The sequence below is a fragment of the Lates calcarifer genome, linkage group LG7_1, assembly GCF_001640805.2.
Source record: "Lates calcarifer isolate ASB-BC8 linkage group LG7_1, TLL_Latcal_v3, whole genome shotgun sequence".
NCBI classification, from domain to species: Eukaryota; Metazoa; Chordata; class Actinopteri; family Centropomidae; genus Lates; species Lates calcarifer.
Genome location: NC_066839.1, coordinates 16,197,854 through 16,223,592, shown reverse-complemented (window position 1 = coordinate 16,223,592; position 25,739 = coordinate 16,197,854). Strand labels below are relative to the sequence as shown.

At 42.0% G+C, this 25,739-nt stretch overlaps 1 protein-coding gene across 1 annotated transcript; it reads right to left on the bottom strand.

Moving 5' to 3' along the window:
* Positions 1–635: 635 nt before the first annotated feature.
* Positions 636–8,654, bottom strand: trib2 (tribbles pseudokinase 2). The gene is made up of 3 exons (XM_018696260.2): positions 7,241–8,654; positions 5,452–5,744; positions 636–2,971 (listed from the first exon to the last, which is right to left on the bottom strand). The coding sequence occupies exons 1-3, from the start codon at positions 7,508–7,510 to the stop codon at positions 2,497–2,499; spliced, it is 1,038 nt and encodes a 345-aa protein (XP_018551776.1). The 5' UTR covers positions 7,511–8,654; the 3' UTR covers positions 636–2,496.
* Between the last annotated feature and the right edge of the window lie 17,085 nt (positions 8,655–25,739).

Here is a 25,739-nt window from a genome sequence, read left to right as displayed (position 1 = left end):
CAATGTTGTCATACTCAACAGAAAGGAGGAGGTAGTTATGGGTTTCTCATGAGAGTGCCACAAGCAAAATTATTCAACTAAAGAGCTTTTTGCTAGTGCCTCATGTATGCAATCACTTTGATGAAGTGGAGTGGGGCTGACAGAGTGGCTCACATGGAGCAAAAGCCTTTTTCTCCTCACTCATTTGGAATCCATTCAAGTTCTGTTGGTGATTGCAATCTCATGATGAAATGGGAAGTGTTTTTGTTAGGGCACACTGGCTGAGAGTGTACTGGAAGTGAAAAATAATTATTTTATATATGGCTGTATGAAAGGGGCTGAAAAATCACAGAGCTGGAGTCAGTTGTAGCTTGAAGATGAAAAGCTTTCTCGTCTTTTTGTTCAAACATTGCTGAAAAGGACCTTTGATAAGTGATCAAAATGGATTTTCTGAATTAAGATGTCACTGACCATTCAGTGGATGTTATGAATTGGTATCATACAAGCAATGTAAGACACAATTTACTTAAAAGTGTAGTTTTATTATGTATGGAGGACCAGGTCAAGAACAGGTCATGCTTTTATCCAGGTGTAATGCTGCATGTTATGTTGGCCAGTAGCTTCTATTATGTATGTAAGAAAAAGAAAAAGTCATATAGCAGTTCACAATTTATTTACTGAATAAATTTGGACAAAACACCAGAATCTGTTACGATACAATCAGAACATCTGAGGCAGATATCCCACCATGCACCACCCCCCTCCGTGAAACAAAAAGGACTAAACATTAGCACCAAATCAGAACCAACTTAAATAAAAGGTAGCTCAGTCTACAAAAACAATAAAAGCAATAGTTGTTTTTTTTTATTGAAAAGCAACTCAGAAAAGTAGCAAATTGAGAATTTTCATTATTTTTTAACTTTTCTTAAAAAACGAGCACCCTCCTCCCCACCCACCCCACCCCTCTCCCCCCCACCCCCCTGCTAGGCAGGCTATAGCATTCATGGGGCACATGCCAATGACTAGATAAAAACACAAATTCAAGTAACATTGAGATACGACAAAACATGTCCACTGGTACCCATTCCGAGCATGATCGTTTCATAGAACCTACGCAGGCAGTAGAAAACTAACATGAGGTCCTGGAGTGAGCATGTCATAGCAATACTATCACTGAATATCTCGTATCAAGTTTTTAAAAAGAAATGAGGGAGACCGGGTGGCATGGGCTGTCGGGGCACAGGAATACTGGCACAGAAGATATTGTGTATTCTAAAACTTCAGACAGACATTTCCTCTTAGCGCCTGTCCTGTGTCAAGATATTGCCTACATCATACATGAAAAAGGAATCTCTGAATAAAGAAAAACCCTGCAATGTAGTTTTAAATATATATATTTCTATTTATTTATTTATACACACACACATATATATATATATATATATATATATATATATGTATATGTGTATATATATATATATATAGCTGTTACAATTTAAATAAATGTTACGTTCTCGTTCCTACAACTGAAGAATGAATTTAAATAAGAGGAAGCTAATTTTAAGAGGTGGAATCGTCCATTCACCTAAGACATCAAGTGCATGATGCCATGTTTTGGAGGCTTACCAAGAAAACAGTTTAAGATTGAGGTTTAGGGAGTGATATTAAAGCAGCAGTAACAACAGACTGGAATAGCTTAAAAACAAAACGAGAAAAAAAAGATGGTATATAAAAGTAATGTTACTGAAAAATGTGAAGTGTGGTAAAGGCTTAAGAGACCGAGGAGGCGGAGACACACACATATTACTGAAAACAAGGCCGTCGAGGAGTTTAGTGACTGTCAGAATAATGTAAAACTGAGACAAATGAGAGATGACAAAACTTAACCATGAAACAAAGTCGAGGTCAGACATGTTGATGATGATGATTATGATGATGATGATGATGATGACGAAAAAGCCTAAGCTGCTCCATTTCTTAACCAATGATCCCAGGGGTAATCATCTTGTTTTAGTTTAGAACTTAGGACTGTGATTTCTTGCCCTGGGTCTGTGGTTAAAATTGGTACCACCTAAAGCTATGATGAAAGACAAAACAAAGTCTGTAAGAAAAGGTGTGGTGTTGCAGTTCATTTTGAATTGTTCTCCTTGGTTTCCTGTGTTCTTATGTCCCTTCATGCTTTCCATAGTGTCAAAAATGGTCAATGTGTCTACTTTTATGAGCACCACATTAAACGAAACAGATCCAAAAAAGAACATTTGCTACATTGTTTGCAACTTGCATGTCCGGCGGCAGCATCCCCAAACGGGAGGTGCCTCACCAGGTGACACATAGATACCATTTGTCATGCCAGGCTCAAGGTTTTCCATGAAATGGTGGAAAAGGAAACAGGATGGAAACACCTTTATTATGAGTGACAAATGTTCACCTATTAATCTCTAAACTACTGTTTTTGGCTCTGCTGTGAGCGTGGCGAGCTGACCGTGGCGGAGTCATCCGTTTGTGCTTGGTGTTTGCTCAGCTGAAGAACTGCTCCAGCTCCTCTTCCATGTTCACCTCAGGCACCATCTGCTCCTGCTCTCTCTCCCCTCTGCCGTGCACTGCAGCGCCCCCAAGTGCCCCAGAGGAAGCAAACCATGGGTGCTCCAGTATCTCCCGAGAGGTGAGGCGCTCTGCGGGTTCCCGGCGGAGGATGGAGCGGATCAGGCACTTGGCCTTGGGTGTGAGCGTTTCGGGGATGTTGAAGTGACCCCTGCGGATTTTGCTGAACAGAGAGCCCGGCTCAACGTCGTGGAAAGGGTAGCGTCCCACGAGGATGGTGTAAAGCATGACGCCCAAGCTCCAGACGTCAGCCGCCTTCCCAGAATAGCTGCCGCTGGCATTGAGGATCTCAGGACTTACATAGGCTGGGCAGCCATGTTTGTCTGACAGGGAGTCATCATGACCATCCAGGATGTATGTGTCCTCAAGGCTCTCCAGCTTCACAAGGCTTCTGGAAACACACAAGGGAAAAAACACATTCATAATAACAATCATCTGATAATGTGAATGTTATTAAGTGATAATTACTGCCATAGTTCCAATTGTTGGGTGCCAAATAACAAAAAATACAAAAGGCAGTAATTTGTTCTGATGGACATCTTAAGTGTTTTAGATCCATCGCTTTCGGATATCAGAGGAAGTAGAGCACATAATGCTCTAGGCTTAAGTTTGACATTTCCTTTCACTTAGATAAAAGCCCAGCCAAAAAGCATCAACGTACAAACAGGCTTTCTGAGAGACCTCCACAATTCAAAAGAAAGGCACTTACATGTGACTGATCATCTTTAGTTTCATGCATTGAACTGTTTCATGCAGAGAATCAAGCACCCGACAATGTGTTTTTTTTTTCCTACTGCTCTTCTTCCCCCTCAAAATAGCATCTATTTGCACTCTTCTCTAAACCCCACAATAGCAGCTATGATACCCTTGAGTGCTGATAATAATGCCTGGTTGTTCAGAAGCGTTGTCGCTAAAGAATCTTGAGAGGCTCAGGCAAGAAAATTTTCCATGTGCATGGTAAGAGACACTTGTGGGGCTATGCAAATGCTGCCATCTGCATGTGAGGTCCATGAGACATGAAGTACCAGACAGCGTTTGTGATAGTATCTACCGGGAGCCACTAGGAAAAAGGAAACTGAAAAGCACCGGCTTAGACATACTCAACAAAGGGTTTTTGCCATCTGTGACACGTGCATGCATTTTCACATAACCCACATTCACTAATTCATTGTCAGTGAAGTAATTTCCCTTTATTAATATGCTTTAGAGCATTTTCACATTTTTATAGAAGGAAGATTCTGTTGTTTCCTTGAGCCAAATGGCCCATTATTCCTCCCTCTGAGAGATACAGAGCCATGTGCTTATTTAAATACAGCATATTACTGCCTGGGTGGCAGCTTATTTGGAGGACATATGCAAACCTGCAATTACAATTAAGGGGGCTTAGAGATACAAAAAAAGACTTGGCCCATTTTTTATATAGTCGCACATTGTCTCTGTTTACGTTATACAGAATGTAATGTGTGCTGATCCTAAAATGTCTCATGAGTAGAGGGAAGAAATCAACAGGCCCTGTTTAAGTGGCTCTAGCTGTGCTGTGTTGGATTCCACATCAAGGCCAACCTTTGACCATTGCTCTTTAAACAGGCTGCTCTTTGGTCAGAGGCTAACAGCAGCATGACAAAATCAGGTCAGGAAGCAAACACATGCTGTGGAAGCTTGCTCAGATTATAATTTTATGTCTGGTCTTGTTCTTTTTCCTCCTCTATGCATACACCATATCCCTTTGTCACAAACTTGGGTTCAAGCCAGAACAGTGTCACAGTCTCTAAAGCAGCTTCGTCTTCTCATCTTTGTACTCTCGTGTCCACTGAGCCAAGAGCCTTGAAAAGGTGTAAGAGGATTCTTGACAGGCCATATAGTAAATGTGACCCAATACCATCCTCCACCATCACTCTTAAAATTCACCCAACATCAATCATTTAATGGGAGGGAAGGGGGACTGTATCCCAGCCCATGAGCAGCCTGGTGTGACATTCAAGGTCACTGGACCCGTACTGAATATGTGAGGCAGCTCAACTTCCCTTTTCCACAGTTAGAGCCAAAGAATGACGTCATACTTTCAGACAGAGGGCAATGAGGTGCAGCTTGTGCCTCTGCCATGAGCTGTTAGATAAGAATTAGCTGGAAGTTTCCTCAAAAACCTTAGTATTAGCTAGCACTATCTTATAGTCAGTGATGACATCCATAAAAGGGTAATAAAATGCTTCTGCATGTGAATCAGCATCTACAAAAGTTTCAAAAAATATATCTTCATTAATAAAAAAGGTGCTCTCAGGTTGCTGTGGCAACAGTTGCCTGGATTTTATGGGTGTAGTTTTCAAATGCCGCCACCAGGGGTCAGTAAACCTGTACTGTCTGTGTGATTTCACAGATTTCTCTTGCTGATCACTACAGAAGTGCAGTAGTGGCAAAAGCTCACCTTAAAAGAGCATCTGTCAAGCAAAAACTAGTCCTGGTAACTTCTCTTCAGTGTTTTTCACTTCAACAGAAGTCTTGGTTTGGAATAACTGCAACGATTACATTTACCTGACATGATCCCTCTAAGTGTGATTCCATATGGCATAAACAGTATATGTGTCATATACCCACTACTAAACTATGTGCACAAAAATAACTGAGGGAGACACAAAGGGCTTATGTTTCCTGTACTACGGGTAACATCTGGGAGAGGCATGTCAGTCTCGTATTGTCTCAGTTTACACTATCCTCCGTGTAAGCTGAGATATGACACAGATAATACTGACTGCTGCTATATCACACACAACACGTACAGATGAAACACACTGTAGCATTGTGGCACAAAAAAAAACATGTGCCACAATGCTACAGTGAATTCTCAGCACAGACTATGGTTTCTGCAGAACTCACCTGTCCTCATTCTTGAAGACAAACTTCCTTAGTTTGAGGTCACGGAGGACCAGTCCGTTGTCGTGGCAATGTGCCACAGCCGAGGCTATCTGATAGAAGAGTCTGGCAGCCTCATCCTCCCGCAACTTCTTGCAGGTGCGGACGAAAGAGTGCATGTCGCCATAGCTCCTCTCAAAGAACACATAGGCTCGTGTCTCCCCAAGCAAGATCTCCAGGATTTGGTTAATATGCTGGTGCTGGCCCAGGGCAAAGTAGGCCGCCAGTGACTCCTGGTATCGGCCAATGTCAAAAACCTGCAGAAAGGGAAACATTTATGCTTAAAGTCTGCATTCTAGCCAATTAGCTATTTTTTTTTTTTATCTAGAGTGACTTATAACTGCAACTATTTCATTAGGTTGTTTTGGTGTCAAGATCTTAGAGTGAGAACATCTGCCAGACAGTCAGTTTTTTTCTCTTTCCCACTGTGGAGACACACAATTAAATCCAACTGAAAGAGCTTCAAATTACCCTTTAATTAAGTAAAATATAACCAAAATGTGAGCAATCTACCACATTCCCGTGACACCAGACTTGTGTTTAATCTTTTGGCAGAGGGACTAAGGTTACATAGAGGCATAATGAAAGCAACGCATCAGTGCACAGTATTGTACTGCAGCCCAGGGTTGCACTCTGTCTCTTTTGTTTCCATAGTAACCCCCCAATTGACTTTCAGTAGAACCAGGTGAGAGGGCTCCTCTGCTCGCAGTCAATACAAATACACCCCACAGCTCTCGAGATCTTAAGTTGTGACCTAGGCTTCCAGCATGGCAGGAATGATCAATCTTGCCAAGTGGGGATTGATTGGTGCTGTATTGAAAACCGGCACAGAGCGGATGAGGTCAAACAGCAGTTAGCTCACAGGCAGTGCCAAAGGCCATTAATTTGTTATTGCTATGACGAAACATTATCTCAAGTCGAAAGGTACAGATTATTGGATATGTCATGCCTTATGAGTCCAACGGTGCATGTAACTATCCTCTAAATTCATCAAGCCACTTAAGCCTTTTAAAGCTGGACTGTACCTTGGGGTCAACCCAACTGCCAGTTTAATCAGTCATATACAAAAGTTAATATGGATCATAAATGGTGTGGAAAGGCCACAAGATTGTCCTCAACCTTAAAGGAATAATGGTTTATTTCTTATGGTTAGAGAGGTCAATGCTGGAGCCAGTGTCACAGTAGCTGGCTGAACCTGTAAAGCTCCCTTGTCCTGTGTGCTTTCCTCTTCATACAGCTGTCATCAAATGATTTCAATTACTAATATTTGGTGCTAAAGGCGCAATATGACTATGCTTATGCACCAAAACTAAAACCAAGGCTGAAATAATACGATTATAGCTTTGCACTATGAGAGAGAGAAGCAATGGCGTAAGCGAGAATAGCACTGAGAGGAGTGTGTGCGTGGTTACTCACTCCTTTGTCAACGTTACATCATGCAATCCAAACCACGCAGCTCGCCCCATTCACTTTTTCCATTAGGCAGCTCTGCCAGCTCTCTATTTACAATCCAAGCAATTATTAAAAAGTTAAAAGGGGTGTACTTGCTGCAATAGCCAGCACGTAGACACTAACTCAGCACATCTCTGTATCGCTTATACAATACAATACATATTGAAATAAAGCCAGTCATTCATGTGATAACGAAAGTGCAATGCAAAGGCGGTGAAGCGTGTAACGGCGCTATGCTTTGTTCTGAAAAACTATTTTGGGAACATAAAGGTAGGATGACTCTACCATATTGCCTACTTACCTTACATACGAGCTCTTCCCCGCTGTGCAGGTGGGCGGCTCTGAATACGTGATCTCCCTCCAGTGGCTCCAACAAAAGGTAGTCCCCGATGCGGGAGATACAGTGCGAAGAGTCCGGGGTCTCCGGCGGGCTGGGGGACCCGAGGTTGGGACTGAAACTCTGGTGCGACTCTGTAGTCCTTAGGCAAGACAATTCTTCAAAATCGTGCGATTTGTGCCGCGATCTCCCATAACGTGAAATGTTAATTGGATTTGACCTCTGTATGTTCATGAGGAATAAGTGTGATAACTCCACAGTATCGGGGGCCTTCCTCCTCCTTGTTTCTTCTCCTCCTCCTCGATTAGGGCACCACTTAGTTGTAAACTCAGTGCAATGTCACAAACCGGTACTTTAGTAATTCTTGAACAAAGTTTAAAAAAAAAAAAAAAACAGACGAAAAATTGATTTAACTGCAGCCTGCTGCTGGAAATAGCAGACTATCAACAGGCAAAGCTGGCTCGTTGGTTTTCATACAACAAAGCGGGGTCTGTATTTTTTCTGCAGTTCAGCTGTTCATTTGCCCCACTTTGTTTTCCATTAAAGAGATAAGGCCAGGCAAAAATAAGTGAATTACGGCCCCAAGTCGACTGAAAACCCTTTGCACAGACCTGATGTAGTTTCATTAACGTTAGCGGTGCAGGCAGACACGACAAAACTGCAACAAAGGCTACCAAAAGTCAGCTTTTACAATGAATGAATAGTGCTAGGTTAACCCGCAGCTTGTTTGCTAGCTTATCTTGCCGGTTAATGGTATGGCACGTTTCATAAAACGGAAACAATTTGTTGACAATAGCTTGCAGGCACAGAAAAAAGCACAAGCAAGATGCACACTGGCAACTTTTGCACGGTAATTATAGCGGATTAATTTAGCCGACAAATGATGGCTAGCAGGTGCAGAGCTAACTAGTTAGCTTCCTTTGGCTAACTAGTACCAGGTCAGTGCACGGCCTTGTTCCCCAGGATCATATCCATGCACGGCGATTGTCATCTACCACATAAGGAGAAAACCCCATCCGAGAAAAACTGCTGTAGCTCTTTGTGTGCGGGAGTCGACGTCCTCTCTCTTTCTCTTGGTCTAGTCCAATGGAAGAAAAGTGTCGTCTGTCTATTATGTCTGCTGTTGCAAGGTGCTGGAAGGAAGGAAGGGACGGCCGGCCGACTTTCCCAGGCCTATCCCTTGATTCAGCAGGACATCCTCTCTCCCGTGGTGCCGCTGTGCTTCTTACGTGGCTGGGAATCTAGTCCATTCAGTGCGGAGGGAGGCCAGCCGAGCTGCACACACTGCACACACTGCGCCTGTACGGAGCGAGTGAGCTGCCTGGCGGAGGGGGGCTTCTACACACGCACGCGCGTACACTACGCACCCGCTCACACACATACACGAGCATACCGATCCGCCCCCCTGACGTCACTCCCACACCGAAACCCCATTGGCTTCTAACCTGACTCATAATATGCAGTGCAGTCGTGTGAGAACCATGTAGTGTGGCTACACCCCCAGGAATCTAAATGCATCGCATGCTGGCAAATTGGATGGGGGGGGGGGTGGAGATGAGAGTGAGAGTATAACTACTGTACGTGCTGTGTTACAAATGTGTTTCCTCCTGAAATATCATTCAAGGGAAAGCGAGGGGGATCCCTCTTTCACATTAGCACACAGATATACACTGTCAACCACAGTTATACAATAGTGATATTATGTTTGCATCAGCACCACTATGGTGTCATCTAAATGAAAAACACTGAATGGAGCTATTATGTTTGACTATATTTAAACAGCACAAAAGCAGTAAATTGTGAGCAAACAACATGCTACTGGTGTGACTCACTGTTGCAAGTTTCCTCCTCTGCAATGATATATGAACAAAATTACAATGAACACAACAAAAACATGCATTATGACATCATAACGAATGAACTAAATATACAATACATGAAACACATGACAAAAAGTGCAAAGACATGGCATTGGTGTTAACTGCTCAGTTTGTTTTTAAGATGTAAAAGCTGGGTATTAACTTTGATATGATATGGATCTTATTCTACATTTTTGTGTCATGGTTGGAAAAAAAAGACCACAGAATTCATTAGAAGCTGGCACATGGCTGTGTGCTTTTCAGATGTCTCTTTAAACAAATTCCTGTCTTAGCTGAGCTGTGCCCCCGTAATATATTACAAAACGAAGGATGGAAGAGGTTCATTATTCATTGTTCTTTCTAGATTACTAGGGGGTGTGACAGCAAGATTGTGCAATTCCATGTAGGAATCCAGGGCGGTGAGAGGAATGCTTGCAGCTGGATGCAAGACACTGACAGAAGTGTTCAATTTAACCTTTATTCCCCTGCTTGCAGGCAGTAGCAGTACACACATGCACGCACACACACAGATACATACACACACACACACGCATACACTATTCTAAATCTTAATTTCTCGCTGCCTGCCTGAATAAACCCCCGCAACATGGAAATGCATTTTTCACACAGAGGCCTCTCATCTCACAAACGGTGGTTCACAGTTGCAGAATGTGGCTGCACCCACAAGCTTTTATATTCTAGTCCTCAAGCTTATGTGTATGTATGTTTTTGGGTTCTGTGATATAATCTCTGTGAGCCACCCACTTTATTCTTTGTTATAACACTTGAACATTCTTCAGTGTACAATAGCCTTGATTCTGTTTCACCCGTTCAGTTGAGGACGATATGAACATGCTACTGAACTGTGGAAAAGTTGCAGGCTGTTACACTCTGCATGAACACAGTGATATATGCATAGACTACCATAGAAAAGTTCTGTTTTATGCCACTACATCTCTGCATTTGCCTATCGCTCTAACCCCAAATGGGGATTCTGCTAAGCCTAAACCACAGCTGTGCATGAATCAGAATAATAATCCCCAAAGATTCCTTTTGCCCCCATTCCCTGATACACTGTGTGACTCATTCGCAGTGGAGAGCAGCACTCGAGAAAATCCATTGAGGTTCATCAGCTCTCCAGACACGCCTACATGCCGAGGAGTAACGGCAGGCTGCCCCAGCAGTGCCTTCCAGGGAGAGCTTATGACTGTGTGTGTGTGTGTGTGTGTGTGTGTGTGTATGCCATGGAAACAAGATGTGTCCCATGGAAGACTACAGAGGTCAATGAGTATGGTTGAGCATCTCTGAATCCCCAGGGTGATGTTACTCACCAGCTTTCTAATAGGCTGAGTTCCCCTGTAGAAAACGATCTAAGGTCAGTTTCCCTTGTAATGTTGACATTACAGGAAGGCCTCTGGGTTTAGACCCACCAGAGGAATGTGTTTTCCATAGTGGTTGCAATCAAATGACATTTATTAGAATGCATCATGAAACCGACTCAAATGAGAGTTATTTTCCTTGCATTGTACATTCAGAAAATAGCCAATATCCCACTGTCACATAGCAACAAAGCTAGCCAGCTCATGTTGACACCAGCAAGAATCAGTGCTGTCACATCCACACCCTGCGGGTAACTTCCACTGAGAAATTCGATCATATGCGAGAAGATAGATGCAGCGACACAGGAGGAATGAGCTCATTCACAGAGTGTGAGAGGAGATGATGTGAGGGAGAGCAAGGCAGGAGGATGGAGGATGGAAAAATCAGGCAGCAGGAGAACGTGACAAGCAGTGGAGAGAGCGTGGAGAAAGAAAAGGAAAGAGGAGTGAAAGTGTTGTTCCTCCCCAACGTCGTCTCTGGGAAACAGGGGAAATACTTTCTGTCAGGTAGTGAGATGCCAACTGGAGAGTTGAGCAGAGGAACAACATGTTCAATACAAAGTTGTGCAGAAATATGTGGGAGTAAAAGGACAGCAAATCAAACCAATAAGGCAGAGATGCTTAACAAGGCAAACATGACATGCATTTTGAGTCAAAATGAGTGCGATGACATCAAGTTAATATCAGAGGTATTCTTAGTTTTGTTTTGACTGGAGATGCTGCTCCCATGGATCCTTTAGACTTATTTTTGTATTTACGGTTGAGAATTACACAAATTCCCATGATACTCATTCTTTTTATGACCCATAGTGAGTGTGTTGGTAAAGGGCAACAGCTGCGATACCCTTCAATTTTAAGTGAGAGAAAAAAAACAAGTTATTTTGAGGATGGGTACATGTGCCACATTCTGCCCTCTGTGGCGCTTTGGGACCTAAGGCCTGTTTTTAAACCGAGAGAATGAGGGATAGAGCTGCAAGATTTGAGGGCAGGGAGGAAGAGAGGATAGAGAACAGGGAGTGGGGTAGATAATGTTTCACTGATGATATGATGATGCTCACATTTCCTCCCATTCTTTCCAAATAATCTGCTTGATGCAGCAGCTCGGCATGCAACAATGGCAAATCATAAAAAAACAGCATAATTACAATTGCTTCAATACCAACTTATAATCAGAACTACGCATTAAAATGACATTTTATACAATGGAGGAGCTCTCATTGGTAATTGTGAAAACACATACTGCTATTTTCTATATGTTAAGGGGTTCAAAGGTGCCAGTTTTTATTCTGATGGATGCAGTGTCCTCGACTTTTGTCTGCAAGACAAGAAAATGGAGACACTTACAGTTCTGTTGTGCGCTAGACTGCGCATCTATAGAGGGACAACCTCTTATTATTCATTCTTAAAGAAGGCTCAAAGTACCCTGTGATATAAATTAAAAAGAAAAGATGCTAATTCTGACTGATCACAGTGGGTGAGGAAAGTACACACACAGGCAAAGCCTAAAAGAAAAGCCCCTTCACAGTGCTGAATAAGTTTACCGTCAAACACATTTTGTCTGGCAGTACAGGAAATGCATGAGTGCAAATTAATGAACACATTGCTTGAAAAACTGTCCAGTCAGCATCCGAGTAAACCCAAGGGAACAGTTCAGCAGATCAAATAAACACTGGCACTTCCGTTAACCTTAATTCGACCTGCTGGCTTCTGACCAACAGCTTATGTGCCGCTGCATTAGACAAATCAAAATGAAAATGCCGTGTTGTGATGAATTCAGGATGTACCACCCGAGGAGTTATGTTTTTGGAGAGACATTTTTCCGCTTTCCTCTCTGAGGCAGCAGGAAGTATGAGTGGCTGTGAGTGGCAGGTCACGCAGATGAGACCTCCTCTATGTGGAGAGGAAGGATCTTGGCTCGGGAGGGGAGACAGGATTGGCGTCACTGGCTTGGATCTCTCCTTCATGAAGTCAGACAGCTGAGTGAGGACTTGTGGCAGCTCTGTCACTGGACAGGGTGACTCACTCACTCATAAGTGGAGAGGTTAATAATAGTCATACATTAGATCCGCAGAAGTGAAATCACTCAGCTTTAGCAGCTTAAGCCCTCCAAATGGCTCAGCTGCAAAGCAAAAATCCATTTCACCACCTTCTCTATCTCTCAATCATGTGACAGTCTATAGGTTGAGATGACAATATTGTGAATGTAAATGTCTGTGTAAAAGACAAGAGGCTATTACTGTAATGTGCAGTATGTATATTTTCAAGAGACAAGCACATTAAAGCATCAAGCACGACATGTCAAAACTGCCAGGGCAAAGGAAGAAGCTCCCAGAAAATACAATATCAGTGGTGGCTTGATTTGCATTTTCTCTCTACTCAGTGTGACAGCTGACATTGTCTTCCCTGTGTAGAAAATATTTCCTGGCACTGCTACACCTGCATGGAACTGCCTAAGGCGTCACAAGGAAAACCAGGCGGATTTATTAAAATTCCTGAACATTTGACATTTTGGAGATGCAAGGCGAAGACACCAACATTATGCTGTATTTGCTGGTGATGAGTCAGTCACCACTTTCCTATTCCTGTGGTTTGGAAGAGAGTCATACCAGGGGAGCCAGTACAGTCAGGGAAGTACACTCAGTATGCAGTATTACAGTATAATGTAATGCCTATAAAAATGATGTTATTTTGTTTTTTGTTTTTTTTTTAAATCTATAATCTGGATTATCTTTTTCCTGTAAATATACAGTATCTGCACCACACCATGCTGTCTATTAGTGCTTCAACCACCATGAACCACTTTCATTAAAGGCAACAAAGACATGTGATCTCTGGGGTGGTATAGTTTGTTGGCGTTAGAAGACAGCTTTGGGTGAAGATGTTTAATACTTAGAAGAGTACAAATAAACAGCTGGTGGCTCAGTGGTTATCACCAGTGGCCTGGAGTAAAAGAAGGTGGTTTTTGTGTCAAGTTTGATTCTTCCATTTATTCTTTTGTGGGTTCACTCACAGCTTGGGCGAATTGTAGATTATACAAAGATGTGAAACTTAAAAAACTGTAGCTAAGGCTAAAAACCCAAGGAAAGAATCATACAGTAAGAACAGATGTGCAGGCAGAGCCAAAAGGCCAAGAGGCTTATTGTGAGGCCCCTATTGAGCAAGGCTGGATTACCAACCAGGCAAAGTGGGTGATTACCCTGCATGGGGCCCCAGACCGTCAGGGAGCCCAAAGGCTCCATGTTCACTGTGCAAGATATTTGTTGTAATTTATAAACTGCCAATTTGTGTGGTGACATGAGCTGAAATGAGTATGATGATTATTTAAGAATGGTGATAATGAATAATGGTAATAATAATGATTTATCATTCCAGTTTATACTGTGCCTAACATACATTGCACAGACTGGGTGAAATGTACAGCCAAGGTTGATGTGTCCCTGTTTAAAGGGGATAACATCAAATTTCAGGAACAGCTGGACCAGTCCCAGCCTGGTCAGATGCGTACAGGAACTGATGAAACCTCTTGGATGAGAGGTAAAATGTTTTCCCAGACTACAACTAAGTCCAGTTGCATTCGATTTAAATTTCCTTGAGATAACTATGACCTGGATGAATGAGAATATTCACAGGCTTACTGTCAACAAACATGCAATCATGTTGTACACATGATCCAGAATTATCAAATACTGTTATTGATGTACATTCAAAATAAACCTGGCAAAATTAGTGGGAATAGAATTCTAGATAATAGGACCCTGCTAAGAAATTATGAACTGGACATTTAAAGTGCTTGAAAATGGCTTCCTTTCATTATGCCCAATCCCCGGTGTAACATGAGCTATAGTATAATGTTGTAAGCAGCTTAGTGTAAGGTCCTTTGTGGCATGACTCTATCAATGGAATGATAGATGAAGCAGTGTAGGAACCAAGCACTTTTGCTTCTGATACAGTCCTTTCAGATAGCTTTTAAGAAAACATGGACGGTACAGTGGATGACATTAGTTCAAAAATAAAATGCAGTATCTGTAACTGGGCAGCTGTTACGTCTAATGTGACTGCATTTTGGTCACACTGAAAGGATATACACTTTGTAGAAGGTCACTTAAAACTGGTCTTTTTCAGTGAATCACAGGCTGTATGATAAGCTACGGAATGACGAGAGCACACTGTCCTTGTCTGGCCTCTACATGAGAAGACACACACACATGCAGTCTCAGGAACACACACACACACACACACACACACACACCACAGCAATTCACGCAACTTTCAAGCTGCTGCCATGGCAACCTGTCTTCATCCCCCCAGGGAACATTGTACAAGACCGCAAACATAAACACAAACACACACATGATATACACACATACAGCGAAAAACACATAAGGGACCCTGTGCTCTGATCTCCTGGGAAAGAACACTCAGCTCAGTTTACGAGCAATTTCGTGCCAAAAGGTACAGTTTCATGCCTGCTTAGAGAGGAGAATTATGCCAAGAAGTCGTGATTCACTTTGCTTTTGCTATACCATGCATCATGATGTAGTCACAGAACTCCATCATAGCATGATTATGGTCGGCTTACTGCCACTTCCATCATCTAAAGTGAATTACCGCTTCATTATGCTGTATTCATTTTGTTTGCAACAATGTTTCACTCATGTTTTTTTCTTGATGGGCTGGAACAGCTTTTAGACCACGCAACATTAAAACTGAAATCCATACAAATGAAATCCATTTTGGTGAGGCAGCAGCTTGTGCGCTGTTCAATTTTAGAAGAATATTGTGCAATTATTTGATGTTATTATTGTGCAGAACAATAAGACAGTTTGAGTCCCACATGACATGTGGAAGCAGCAGAGTCTGAGGTGGGGATACAGCAGTAAGGTAGAGGCTGATGAAGTGCTGGCGAGGACATCACTTGCTTCCACACCTCATCACTTTAGCACAACTTCCTGTCTGTAGGAAGTTGTCTCATGTGACAAGCCCAGTCTCTGTGTTTATACCTACCAGACACTGGCAGGTGCAGACACACACACACACACACATAAGGCTGCTTTGAAATCCCACTTCTGTGCAATCACTCATTATACTGTGGGTGTCAAACAACCCCTTGTTGAAGACAGTGGGGATAACTGCTGCATGACAATCAGTTCAAACAAACAAGGCTCTCTCCCTGTTTACTCTAGACATTGCCTTTAAGAGAAATCAAATTGGCAGAAACCCCCTATTGTGCTGTGAAATCTGGAAGGGGAAGTCATGTAAAATGAGAATCTAGGTCATACTAGATTGAAGGAAGCAGATATCAGATAAGAGCATGCATCATTTAGTTAAAAATATGAATAGTTAGATTATGAGAGTCGCAAAGGGAATGCCTGCCTTCTGTGAGAGTTTCAGAGATTCTTGTGTGGGCTGTTTGCCTCACTGCTTTGAATGTGGCATGTATTCACATACTGGGGATGTGCAGCTATTAAGATAATAATTGACTGTCGTCTCAAAAGGCCCTCGCTTCAGGCGAAATAGCCTCAAGCATGACAGAAACAAACAAAGAGGGTGGATGGAGAGAGAAAGAGAAAGGGAGGAGTGAAGGACCTGCGATTACTGTCACAGTAAGCAACATTAACAGCATTAGCTGTGACAGTAATGATCTGTTTCTACCATATCTGGCTAACAGAGGCTGGCATGTCAAGCAAACCATGCTTGTGGCAGTCAGCACTGGGCATGGGTCAATGTAGTTAGCATACTATTACAGCTCAAATGACTGCAGTCTACTACCACAGCAATTGTGGAGGCCAGTACAGAGGAATGCTTAAGCTCTGAAGCCCTCTTTCGCCCTCTTTCTCTATTTTTGAAAATGATGGCTTACATAGAAATGGATAATGAGAAGGGTTGTCATGTCTTAGTGCTCAAAGGCTCTGGAAAGCCCTCTGATGAAGGCTCAGATAACCATTACCATAACCTTTCATGCCATCTGCCAGAAAGGTCCTGTAACTCATTTTAAGTCTGATTTTAGATAAAACGTGCTATATCATAAAGAGACAAGGGGGTGTAGGTGGGTGGAGCATTACAGTAGACTTTGGAGATATCATCGCAGTGATTGTATCTTTGATGGTTTTTCCTCCTCAGAGCAGGGCAACCCCTTTCTACAGCACACCTCTGCAAGTGGAAACACAGATCAGGAGATAAGGTTTGAGGATGAGAACAGCTCAGCTCCTAGTTTCTCTATGTAACACCTTAGCTGTCCCTTTCTGCTGACAAGCACAAGCTTTGCTTTAATGCTGACCTCACAGGTGTGTGTGTGTAGGGTAAATTAAAGCGAAAGAGAAAGTTTTGCCTGCTTGCATTCCTACAAGGTTCCTTTGTTTTCAAAGGTCATCGTCTAATGTTCCCATCATGGGTCATCAGTGTGTTCTGTTAACACTAAACACAGCATTCATACACAAACAAAGTCAGTAAGGGTGAAAAAGACTCAACGACAAAAAACTCCCCCCTGTGTGTTATTTACCCACAGATTCACACAGATGCATTTCCATTTTCATTTGATTTAATTTTCTCTCAAATCTAATTATTCCTCCTCTCTTTCCTTTCACACACACACACATGTTCACATATGACACACAAAGCACAGCACACACAGACATTAACAGATGCAAATAACACAAGCATGATGTAATTATTGCAGCCTTGGAAAAAATCTACCCATTTCCTGCTGAGGAATGACCTGCAAATGAGAACTGCTGTTGTAACATAATTAAAAACAATCACTAAAAATGCAGGAGGCATATTTTAATCTCTGTTGTGATATAATGAAGTACAGTATATTCTATGAAGGGGAAAACAACAGTGGAAATTGTGTAGTTCAGCCAACTATTCTTCCCAAGCGGATACAGTCATGTGGTTGCTTTTACAAAGTTGCTGTGTGTGTACTCTAGGAAAGAAGGGAAAGACATTTCCTTCACAGTGCTCTCCATCAGACTAAACAGATGTTGCAGTCACATCCCACCCTGACCACTGACATCACCATTAAGTGTGTTGATGATCCACTGTTTTCTCTGAATTCATTCAGCTGTGATGAGCCACATTTGGAAAATGTCCATTATCGCTAAAGAAAATGTGATTTTAAAGAATTAGTGAGCAGATTTAGACCATTTTGCTTTCATACGCCTGGGAATAATACCCATCTTTGTCATTAACAATGACAAAGGATGTTAATAAGGATCATGATGATACACTGCTGCTGTAACAGATGACAATTATAATGATCATGATGCTAAGGATGGTGATTAGAGCAATGAGAGGCTCACATATTTGCATCTACTTTTATTCAAAGGTCACAAAAGCCTGCAGACATGAACAAGCACCTTTAATATCTAATATCATTCTCTGAAATATGTCCTATTGTGATGCAATTCTGTATCAGATGTGGCACAGCTACAGCACATATTGTCTGCCTGTCAGAGATGTTGTGGTGTAAATTACTTTGGGGATGTAGTTTGGATATGGTGTATTATTGCTCTGAAATGTGCCACGGGTGCCAGCGGTCCACTACATTATATGAAATCTAACAGATGGCTTTCTACAACCTGTGCAATATGTTGAGGTGACCTCTCTGACTTCAGATGTAATAACTGCCAAAGAAATGAGGGAGCGAACCAAAAAGCAATCTCCTCAGACAGTGATAACATCACATTTTGGAGGCACAGAAAACAAAGGCATGGGATTGAAAGAAAATATCAAATATTATACAACAATGGTTCGCAGATGTCGGTGTAATAAGTCTCTTACTTTGTATCGATTTCAGCTGATTGAAGTCGGAGATACAGCACATATGCTGGAGTATTACTGTGAGGCCCCCACACTACATGTTTCTTTTAAGATATTTTTCATACATGATTTACAGATAATGTTGCCAGGCTGATGATATAGTGCAGATAGTAACAGGAGGAGTTAACAATAACATTCATGTTGATAACATATTAACATTATCAGAAATAGGTGTATGCTTTTAGATCTATTAGCAATTACTTGTGACTAACTAACAGCACTTTCCATTATGTTCCATACTATGGTTAAATTCACATCATTTAGATAGTGACGTGGTGAACTGGGTAATTCCCTCTTTGATAACACTTCATAATAGAATACACAAAATGCTGAGTATTGGAACAAATGAGACGCTAATCAGGAATGACATGACACTTAATGAACTGCTCATAAGTTGCCCCTGAATAACCCTGAACTGAGGACTATATAATAGATAACTATGAGTTACTTGAGAACAGATTTTAAGAGACAATGATAGCGAAACATTGTGCATAAGGATTAGGTCATATATATCTGCCAATCAACTTACTGACCACTTCCTTAGTGAGTTTTGATTACCTCTGAATCAGCTGCTGAATGACAAAGTGTTTTATGAGTCTGGACTCATTTGTTTTATTTATTTCATTTTTATTTTTATCTATTAGCAGACAAGTAATAAATAAAGTTACTTGTAATCCATCATTACTTCATGGTCACCTTATCCCCTTGAGATTAGTGATTCATCAATCATCAGGTAACTCCTGATTTGTTCCTTACATGTTCCTTAGTAACTATTCTGTATTGGGTTATCCAGACTTTTCACATCGTCTGCCATTCTCATTTTGGTTACTTAAAAAAAACACTTAAACAAACATTAATTAATACAGTTTTAAGTGTTGCCTTGGATTATAAAGATTTATTTGGGCATTCTTGCCAGTATACTGTATACTTAAGAGGCAGACAGGAAATGTGGGGAGAAAGAGACAGGAGGATGACATGCAACAAAGCAGGAGCTTTGTGGTTTACATGGTATGCGTCTTAGCCCCCTGGCCACTGTTACGCCCCCACTCAGGTTTTTTATAGATAGTATGTATACTTTTATGTATGTAAGTGTAGATGTAAGTGTGTATTGTGTAAATGTTTGATATCTCACTTTATATATCTTTTATGCTGCTGTATTTTTTATGTGCACTAAACATAAATAAACAAAAACAATGTCTCAAATGTGAGGATGCATTCAGTATCATTACTGTGCTTAAATGAATTGGTCTTGTCTGTATTAATGATAAAGATGAAGCTCTAAAATCATGGGCATCAGGAGCAGTTTTCATATGACAAGCCGTCAGCTAATCTATTATTTGTGCTGAGTTGCATTTTGACAGCATTTCCTCTCAAACTGTGATGGAACCTTTCTGCAGAAGAAGACTTGCTCCGCTCCATTGTGGAAAAACTAACAGGCCCACTCTAAGTCAGCCCCCAGCCCTGTCTCTGTGTTACAATGAATCTGACTCAGACTTCCAGAGGAATGAATGGCTGCTGCCTGCTCACTGCTCCTCTCTCACATGGCCCACTGCCAGAGCTCTAATTTAAGCTCCAGGCCTTCTGCTGGGAGAGGGGGAGTGCAGAGGAAGCCTAGCCCAAGCAGGAGTGCAGCGGGTGGGGGAGAGTGCTGGGCCCTGCTCCCTAGAGTGGAATTGATGGCTGTTAAGCTCATCAATGGGGATGAGTCATCTGAGGCAGCCAGCCGCTTCATTCCTCCTGGTCTGCCTGCCTGAAGTGGAGGAGAGTCAAAATACTCAGTTACTACCTGCTCTCTCTGGTGGATCATGCCTTTTATAAAACAAATAATAAGGTGCAACTTCCACCATGCACCACTTGACTGAGCTGACTGAGACTGAGTTTGTGATTAGTGCTGATATGTACCTCTGAATTGCAACACATTTGATATTTTTCTGATAATTTCTCAAGTGTTTGCACAGTCACCAGAGCCAAGAACCTGTGTGTGTGTGTGTGTGTGTGTGTGTGTGTGTGTGTGTATTTATGTGCATACTCATGCAAACCATGTGTGTGTGTGTGTGTGTGTGTGTGTGTGTGTGTGTGTTCAAAACCTGTTAAGCAACAATTTCCATATCCGTCTAATTCTCAAAGGTCAAAAGCTTTTAGGCAGCCAGCAGTAGGCTGATGGCGGTTGGCTGAACATGCATCTGATTCCATTTGGGCTGGTTTCAGTTTCAAAGCCTCCCACCTTCCTGTCTCATAATCACTCCTACAGATTTTCGCATCAATTCGGGCCCTAGCTCAGACTGAGATGACTTCTGATCAACAACTGGCAAGTGTGATGCCTAAAAAAAAATTTCACTGTGGTCTCAGAAGGGTGTTTTGGTGTTCACACGATCTTCTACGATTGCTTAAAATGACTGAGAAATGGCCACAATGTGAACTCCACAACTCTGTTTTGGTCTAAAATTTCCATCCCTTCAGCAGAATCCAACAGTGCTTTTCTCAACTACATGAACTGCAAAATATCTGGGTGGTGACTGGTCTATAAATTCTATCTTTAAATTCTGTGGTAAGCATGTTACCATGACTGCTAGCTGGCTGCCAAGTGTTGTGTGATAGCATCAAACTGAGGCAGATCATGACTATGAAGCAGGAGCACAATGCTTTATCACATTCATTTTCATGTGGGCATCCTGCTTATCAAGCCACTGCAACCCATCTCAGTGCAGCTACAGGTCATTATGCCCTCTGCATATCCTCTTAACTGTGTATGAGTGTACGTGTGTGCGTGCATTTACACAATCTTGTTGGTACCACAGGAATGTTAAAAGCCCTCATTATCTCTATGGAAAATGCGTGATTGCTGACCAGAGTCGTGTTGACATGTCAACCCTATTATGCACTATCAGAACGCGTTGAAGCTCCGGGAATGAACTGCACTGTTCCAAAAATTAAAGTAAGAGTTAGTGTAGGATGCAGGCGAGCATGTTTCGAGACGTGAAAGGTGAGGAAGAGAAAGATGTGTAAGACAGCAATAAGAGAGAAATAAAAATCCCCCTCTGTGTTGCTATTTGCAGCATCCTCGGCTGCCTACACCCTTGATCTGTAAGACAAGCTGCCCACCAGACACGTGTTTGGGCTGAAGTCTACGCTCAAGAGTGCAGGTTGGTTTCTCTTCTCTTCTCATAATCATTGCAACACAAGTATTTCAGCAGCACAGGATACAGTACATGCAGTTTCCATTGCTCTCATAAAAGGGGTTTCCTCTTGATCTTAATGTACACGTGAACACATGCTGGAAACACATGCGGTATATACATATATCATATATATTGTATGTGTCAGTATAATCCCCAAGCACACTCTTGATATGAAGTGAAACACTGCAAATAAGATGAGACTGTACATGCATATAAACTAAAACCGCACACATCTTTAAATATATAACGTTCAGACTGCAGATTGAGTTTGTCCACACTCACACATGCAGACATGCAGATGAACACACAGGAAGCCCTGTAGTGACTCAATGCCACAATGATTTAGGTTCAGAATGGCAAAGGAGTGCTCATGACTCAGAGTTTCCATCCACTCTCCCAGTGCAACTTTGTGTGTGTGTGTGTGTGTGTGTGTGTGTGTGTGTGTGTGTGTGCAGGTGTGTCTTTCTATGTGTGTTTGTGGTGTGTGTAGCATGTCTGCTCCCGTTCATACAACTACCGTGCTTGCTTTGGGGCTTTACCAACCAAAGTGAATCACAGCACGATCGCTCTCTCTTTCTTCCAGTCCACCTAGAGTCATGTGTGCTCTGTTTATGCTCCACGTATGTAAGAGATAGCTGGCAGGCTGCCGTGAGTATGGGGCAGATTGCAGCAGCAGAGGGCATATGGTGGCACCGAGCGCAGAGCCAGGGGTTTAAAAGAGAAATCTTTATTCTCTCGCCTTACAGAGCTTCAGTCAGCTTTCAGGCTTAAACCCATCATGTGACACACTGCAACCATCAGAACATTAAATGAATTCTCAACTGTGCCTGCACAACAAGCAACTTCAAAGTGCAGGAGTGCTTTAGCTGAGAGTTCTTGGCTCAGACATCAAACATGGTACCACTGTAACTTTGCCATAGATGAAAAGGACAGGATTTTCCTTACTGGGTAATACCTGGAGAAAGTATCCCAAAATCAAGCCTTTGATATGGCTCTGAGAGCGAAATGAGGCAGCCATTAAAGTGTGTCACTCAAACAGAGAACAGACATGTCTACCAAGCTTCCTTGGAAGTCAGATGATTATTTCATATGAAAATGTCACGCAGTCTGTGGCTTTACTGTCTCACTGACAGACTATCAGGGTAGAAATACTGTACACTGAATGATTTGTGGTGATGCTAAATTAAATTAAATTGTCAAATTGTTTTCTTACACCTCAGTCAAAACAAAAGCTAGGAAAGAATTCAAAATATACGGTCATAGCAGTAACTTGTATGATTGAGCATTGTGTGGAGTTATTGTTCTTTAAGTCTGCAGTCAGTCTCTGGTCTGGTGTTTCTGGACTGCTGTGTCACATGGTTTCCTGCCGGCCAGGTCACGCGGTATTGGGTGCTCCTTACTGGAAAACAGGAAGCACTGGTCTGTGGTGTCTCACAAGCCTCACATGTCTCTCTGAAGATGCTAGTGGGCTCATTTATAATGCATTAATGGACAGGGCCACAGGAAAGCACATCTCCTGATGGGGGAGTACCAGAGCACTTCCATTCATCACGGCTGGATACAGACGCGCAGAAGACAGACTTATGATGTAGCTGCTTGGCTCTTGCCAGCTGAACAGTGGCGATCAATAATTTTGAGAGCCATTAGGAAAAACTACAAATGTAGAAACAGGGGAAATCACAAAAGTTTGGCATGTAACTAACCCCTGCACATTCTTTCTGTTACTTTTCAGCAATTTTGGACACACCCAGTCTTTTGAAAATAAAAAAATACTGATGTAAAGTTTTGCAGTTTTTGCCTCAGCCCCCTAGCGCTACAGCCCACTGTCTTTTCAATGTTATGTCTCTTGTTGTGGCTATGATCAGAACATGATGCAAGGCAAGGCGGTGAGTGAGAAACATGTGGCTGGTGGCTCGGCTTTGCCTGGGGAAAAGGACCTCACCTTGATTGTTGCTGATGAGGGCTGACTTCACTCCAGGCACTTCGATACCAAGCTGTGCTCCAGCCCAGAGAAGATACAGGGCACATGATGAGATTTACTTGAACTGATAAGACAGTGAGGATGTCCCATGTTTTCACAGAAAAAAAAGCACAAGTACGCATTGAATCTGCAACCTTCAGCAACAAATTACTGCTAAAATGACACAAAGATGTTTTGATCATCAAGGTGAGGCTTCATACATATCTTTAAAATGTGTATATGTTAGCCTGACAGTGGTAAGATGAAGTTAAACTCATGTTGTGTGCTCACGCTAACAGACATGCTAATTAGCGCCTTCTTTCTCATTATATATCCGTCGTGGTACATCACTGGGATGCAACCATTTCATTTTAAGGATGGCTTTAACGCTTGGATGGGAATTGATTCTTTTCTTGGAACTCATCACTCCAATTCAGACAGGCAGAGGCAGGATATGAACCGCTGCTCAGTACTTATGAGGAAAGAGGTTAAACTGATAATTCAATCCCATGGAAGTCGGAACTGTGTGCGTGCATGAGCTCAAGTGGGTCTAAGTATTTGTAAGTGATGTGGCCATAAGAATGGGAGTGGAGAGTGGTTAGTGGGTGCAAAATTAACATGTTGGCCTCCGGTTTATGTTTTTGTTTTTCCCCACCAATGCACACTCTGTTAACACCATCTCCTCTTTTTTTTTTTTTTTGCATAACTAAAATAGGGCAATTATCATCAAAACCACAGTGTTTCCTGCCATCAGTCCATAATTCTAGTCTATAAGGGGTCATCCTCTAGGTCATGCTGACATGAAAAGTGGTGAAGACACAGCAGCATTTTTAATACTTAACTTTTTCCCAGTGACTCTGTTCTTTTCCTTTTTAAACTAGTCAGTCATACTCAAATGCTTCAAAACTCCAGCCACTCTCAGGAGGAACATTACTGTCATCCCTGACTTATTAGCAATATAGTTTATGAGTTAAAGCTAATGCATTATCCCTGAGGGTTCATGCTTGGCATAAAAAATTATCTCTGGAGTACGTGATGTGCGTCTTCATAATGACATGATGAGTACTCATTGACACAGACACGCTTGCATATACTGTACTGTACCTACACTGTCATGCAAGCATACAGCTCATAAACTCACACAGACACACAATCAGTAGAGCCTGGGGCATCTTTGTGTGTATGTATGTGTGTGTGTGTGTGTGAGAAAGAGAGAGTGCATGTGTGTGGGTGTGACTCAGCAGGCCTAGTTTAATAAGTGGATGTGGGTTTCAGAGACTGACATCCTGAGAGAGTGATTGTGAGTTGCAGACATTAGACCTCTGACAGAGCAGATAGCAGAGGCTATATCAGTTCACCAGCGTGACAAAAGTAAGGACCTGCTCATGTTTGACTTCTCCATTCTCAAATTTTATAATCTAGTCTTTCACTTGGAGGGTGTAATTGTGTTGGACATTGTGGCTTTTATATAAATTCATTGTTTCAAGGTCAGCTTTGAGGCTCGGCAATTAAACATGAGTGAACTCATAAATGTATTGCACTGGGGGAGGAGACACCTCAATAAAAGCCTAATTTGTTGTGAATATGAAACTTATTAAATTCCAACTTTTGATCTGCTTTGCATATTTTGTGCTCATTACAGCACGGGAGGAAATGCCTCCTTTGCATATTTGACGGGAAAGGAATAAGAGAACAAGAGAGTGAAACAGGGAGACAGAGAGGAAGGGGGAAAAGAAGGAGATTACATGCTGTTGGCCTCTATAATGAGATTGTCGTCATATACTCCAACCAACCTTAATATCTCTCTGCAGTGTTTGAAGATTGTGTTTCCATTTGGGCCAGCTTGGATGGACTGATTAATCACTTTTTAATCAGGATGCCTCAGTGAATAACTCACCCCTCATCACATCTTTTGAAGCACTGGGGCGACAGTTTGAAATTTATTTGGTCTCAGTTCCTCTGCTTCCGGTATTTATCACAGAGACAGAAAACTAAATGTTTGATTCCTTTACACTGTTGCAGTGTTGATATACTGCATTGCAGTAAAAGATGGCCAATAGCCAACAAGTGACAGTATTGTACAAAGTGCTCATCCCTTCAAAGAGAAAAATAACCCCCCTAACATTTGATGTATTACTCACTCAATCGCTGGGTCTCTGCCTCTTTGTTTCTGTCTTATTGTTTCTTTGCAAGTGGAAACCTGTTCAACACAAAATCTTTACACATTTGATGCTGTATTTTCTGACTTCTCACATTGTCTCACACACT

What these genes read in the sequence shown, in the direction of transcription:
- trib2 (XM_018696260.2), bottom strand. Translation starts at nt 7,510, where the DNA reads ATGAACATACAGAGGTCAAATCCAATTAACATTTCACGTTATGGGAGA. An exon ending in GGGAAGAGCTCGTATGTAAG is followed by an intron (nt 5,745 to 7,240) that starts GTAAGTAGGCAA and finishes CCCTTTCTGCAG; the next exon opens with GTTTTTGACATTGGCCGATA. An exon ending in GTCTTCAAGAATGAGGACAG is followed by an intron (nt 2,972 to 5,451) that starts GTGAGTTCTGCA and finishes GTGTGTTTCCAG; the next exon opens with AAGCCTTGTGAAGCTGGAGA.